At 39.3% G+C, this 3,597-nt stretch overlaps 1 protein-coding gene across 2 annotated transcripts; it reads left to right on the top strand.

Annotated features, from left to right (window-relative positions):
- Positions 1-3,081, top strand: BDBG_08934. 2 transcript variants are annotated; one of them, XM_031723791.1, is made up of 3 exons: positions 1-1,053; positions 1,136-2,718; positions 2,784-3,081. In XM_031723791.1, the coding sequence occupies exons 1-2, from the start codon at positions 1,002-1,004 to the stop codon at positions 1,831-1,833; spliced, it is 750 nt and encodes a 249-aa protein (XP_031581113.1). In that variant the 5' UTR covers positions 1-1,001; the 3' UTR covers positions 1,834-2,718; positions 2,784-3,081. The 2 variants fall into 2 exon arrangements, with proteins under 2 accessions (XP_031581113.1, XP_002620765.2); XM_002620719.2 differs by lacking the exon at positions 2,784-3,081 and having other exon boundaries at positions 617-1,053; positions 1,136-1,906; positions 2,000-2,572.
- The last annotated feature ends 516 nt before the right edge of the window (positions 3,082-3,597 follow it).

Raw genomic sequence — 3,597 nt, 5'->3', positions numbered from 1 at the left:
TCTCTTTCACCCTCTACTCTCTCTATCATCATCACCTCTACTCCTTCTACTACTCTCTCCCACTCTGTATCATCTCTATCATCATTATCAGATTAATCAGAGCTGTACAGACTGCAGAGTCAGCTATTTAATCTCCTTCATGAATTCAAAGAGATGTATATGACATCACATGAGATTTTATTACAGAGTATTTAGCAGTATATACTATAAATACAGAGATCAAAATGTGGTAGAGATAGTAAGAGAGAAGTAGAGATAGTGAAAGTGATAGAAGAGACTGTAGAGTAGTAGAGATAATGATGGTGATAGAGAGGCTAGAGAGTGGAAAAGGTGATAGAGAGGGGTGATAGAGGTGGTAGAAGTGAGAGAAGTGATAGAGATGATGAGATAGATACTCTTAATCTTTATTTTATACTGCTTATAAAAAGTAAGATACTTAGTTGATTTCTATTTATATCTTAATGATCTCAAATACAAAATTATACAGTATTTGAGATATCATAGAGAATCTGTAATTGAATAACCAATTAATATGAAATAGAAGATATTGTTCTTCAGTATTCATGAGATTCTGATAGTAAGTTAATATTATCTTTATTCTGAACATCTGTTGATCTTTGAATCATTATGTCAAGATAATGCAATTGATGCTGAATTTCTTTGCAATCTCAGCATATTTAGAAATCAATTGTTGATTCAATTGAGTGATTGCTTGCTCTATAATCACTTCATTGAGTGGCATGGTGAGTGGTAGCAGTTCGTTGAGTGGATGAGTTCGTTGGGTGGTGAGTCACGTTATAGGCTGCCGTAGTTGCCTAAAGCAGAATAGGCGGCGATAAGTTACCTAGGACGGCTGCCCGCGTACATCAAAGGCAACATCAATATGTCTTACGAACATCCGTCTTGACAGATTCCCTATTTATATCCCGACCAACTCCCTTGTCGACTTGAACCTATTCTAGAATCAACATTACTATCCGTGAACTCTCGAAGGTTTTACCATGGCAGGAAATCCAAATGCGCCAGCAACGGCCAAGGCCTTTGTACCTCTTGGTGAAAAGCTACCCCTCCTCTCCAGAAAGATGCGGACTAACTCCATTGCCGCAGCAAGACTAGTATGCTAACAGACGTGCAGAAAACAACCCAGAAGTGATGTCACACCTCATCCATCAGCTAGGTGTCTCACCCGCTCTTGGCTTCACCGATATCTACAGCATCGATGACCCCGATCTCATCGCCTTCGTGCCCCGCCCCTCCCATGCTATCCTCCTTGTCTTCCCAGTCACCAAAGCCTACGAAGCCGCGCGCATCGCAGAGGACACAGATAGACCTGTATACGAAGGTTGCGGTCCCAACGAACCTGTAACCTGGTTCAAACAAACGATCCGCAACGCCTGCGGGCTAATCGGACTCCTACATGCAATCAGTAACGGTGCTGCAAAGGCTCATATCACACCTGGCTCAGATCTGGATCAACTGCTGCGAGATGCGGAGCCGCTGAAGCCTGCTGAGAGAGCTGATTTACTATATGCAAGCAAGTCCTTGGAGAGCGCACATGCCGAGGCGGCGAAGAAAGGGGATACTGCAGCTCCGGACGCGGATGAGAAGATAGATTTGCATTTTGTATGCTTCGTGAAAGGAAATGATGGACATTTATGGGAACTGGATGGGCGGAGAACGGGACCATTGGACCGTGGCGCTTTGGGCGAGGACGAGGATGTATTGAGTGAGAAGGGCTTGCAGTTGGGCGTTCGCCAGCTGTTGAAGAAGGAGGCAGAGGCTGGGGGTGATGTGAGGTTTAGCTTGGTTAGTTTGGGGCCGGTTTTCGATTGATTAATCTTTCGATCGACTAGTTGTACGGCACGGCAAGAGACGTCTCTCTTGCTACCTTTTTTAGCCTATAAATGTAGGTTTCTTTTATGATTGTTGATGATAAGATATATGCTTGTACTTTATACCCTTGAAACGTTCATACAGCTTGACTAATGGATTCAATCAGACATACTTGTAGGTATTTCTGCACTGGGTGTAGAATTGACGATTTGAAACCGGTATTTTAAACTGTGGGATCGCTCAAAACAGTGTGTACATCAGTGACTGGGAGCCTAGACAGACTTGACACTAGGAGAAGTTGGCCAGAGGAAAATTCCATACTGATGGTCCGGATGGATTTCTGATTATTCCCTTCGAAGACCCTCCTCCGCTAATTTCAGTAACTTCACATGTCGACTCAGGCACAGACAAGGTTAGCATTCTTGAACACAAGACAGGGTGCTCCAACCGCGCCGCCAACTCCCTTGGAAATTGTGGGCCAAGGATAATCGCTCTAAGGGGTTGGTTCTAAATATATTACTTATTTGGCTAGGGCCGATTAGTCGTCGCCATTTCACTGCTATTGACTACACTACTGATTGATCAGTAGTAAAAGCAGTTTCAGAAGTGACTGAGAAGATAATGATAAAGTTCTTACACAATAAGATCTATATTAACTATGAAATGCTGTGTGAAATTCTGACTAATAATGATACAAATCCTGTGAGAGAAGTGATGAGGCATTTCATGTAGCGTACGCCGCTACGTAGGGTCAGATATAAGGGTAAAAACACGTCTGATTGTCTAAAAGATGGGAGATGGGCGTACACCCCTATATGTACAGTGATTGTTTATAGAGATTAACTCTCATAGAAGGAGTGATCGCATATGAAGGGAAGAACAGAGGCTCTGTAGAGAAGGAGCAGAAGCTCTCATAGAAGAAGTGATTGCATATGAAGAGAAGGACAGAGGCTCTGTAGAGAAGATAGGAGCAGAAGCTTCAGAAAACAGCAAGAGATGAAACAGAAGCTAGAGTTGAATAGAAGATTGACTTGAATAGAGGGTGGAAGCACATCACAGTCTCTCTATCTGAAAGAATGTGTTCGCCGAGAAGAAAAAATGACATTGAAAGAAGGTGACAGATATTGCAGACACTAGGCTCAAAGAGATGAACAATAGAATTGCTTTGTTCATAACAAAGAGTGATCAGATGTAAGAATTGTTTCTTTATATAAAAAATAAAAGATGTAAGAATAGCTTGAAAAGAAATAATAAAGAAGAGATAAAAGCTCTTCAATCTAAAAACAGCTATAAGAAAAGAAATAGATTATAAAGAAATTATAAGAAACTTAAATGAGAAAGAATTCTTTAATAAGATAGATAAAAATAAAAGTTTCATTGTAATAGAGAGAAGATTCTGTAAGTAATAAAAATTAAAAGACTGAGATTATATAGATAAATAATTATATTAATATATATATTACAATTACTTCTCTCTTACTCTTCTCTTATTTCTCACATTATTTTACTATTATATACATTAATTTATGAGTATAGAAGTGTTAGATAAAAATTTCAGTAAGAATATAACAGATCTAGTAAAAAACTCTACTATGCATTTTTTTTTTATAAGAAGTCCATTGTAATACACAGAAGATTAAACTGCAGAAATAATAAACTCTAAGAAGAAGTTAACAGCTGTGAAGATGAAAGTAGTAAGTATAATAAAAAAGATCTTAATCTTAGAGAAATTATTTCAGTTATTAAGTTAGAAGAAGTGTGATA

This window comes from Blastomyces gilchristii (assembly GCF_000003855.2).
Source record: "Blastomyces gilchristii SLH14081 genomic scaffold supercont1.31, whole genome shotgun sequence".
Lineage (NCBI taxonomy): Eukaryota > Fungi > Ascomycota > Eurotiomycetes > Onygenales > Ajellomycetaceae > Blastomyces > Blastomyces gilchristii.
The sequence above is the reverse complement of the archived record's forward strand: the minus strand, read 5'-3'. Positions and strand labels throughout refer to the sequence as shown.

Bases quoted from the DNA above. Each gene is read 5' to 3' on its own strand.
- BDBG_08934 (XM_031723791.1), top strand. From the start codon at position 1,002: ATGGCAGGAAATCCAAATGCGCCAGCAACGGCCAAGGCCTTTGTACCT. The intron at 1,054-1,135 runs GTGAAAAGCTAC...ACAGACGTGCAG, and splicing joins CAAGGCCTTTGTACCTCTTG to AAAACAACCCAGAAGTGATG.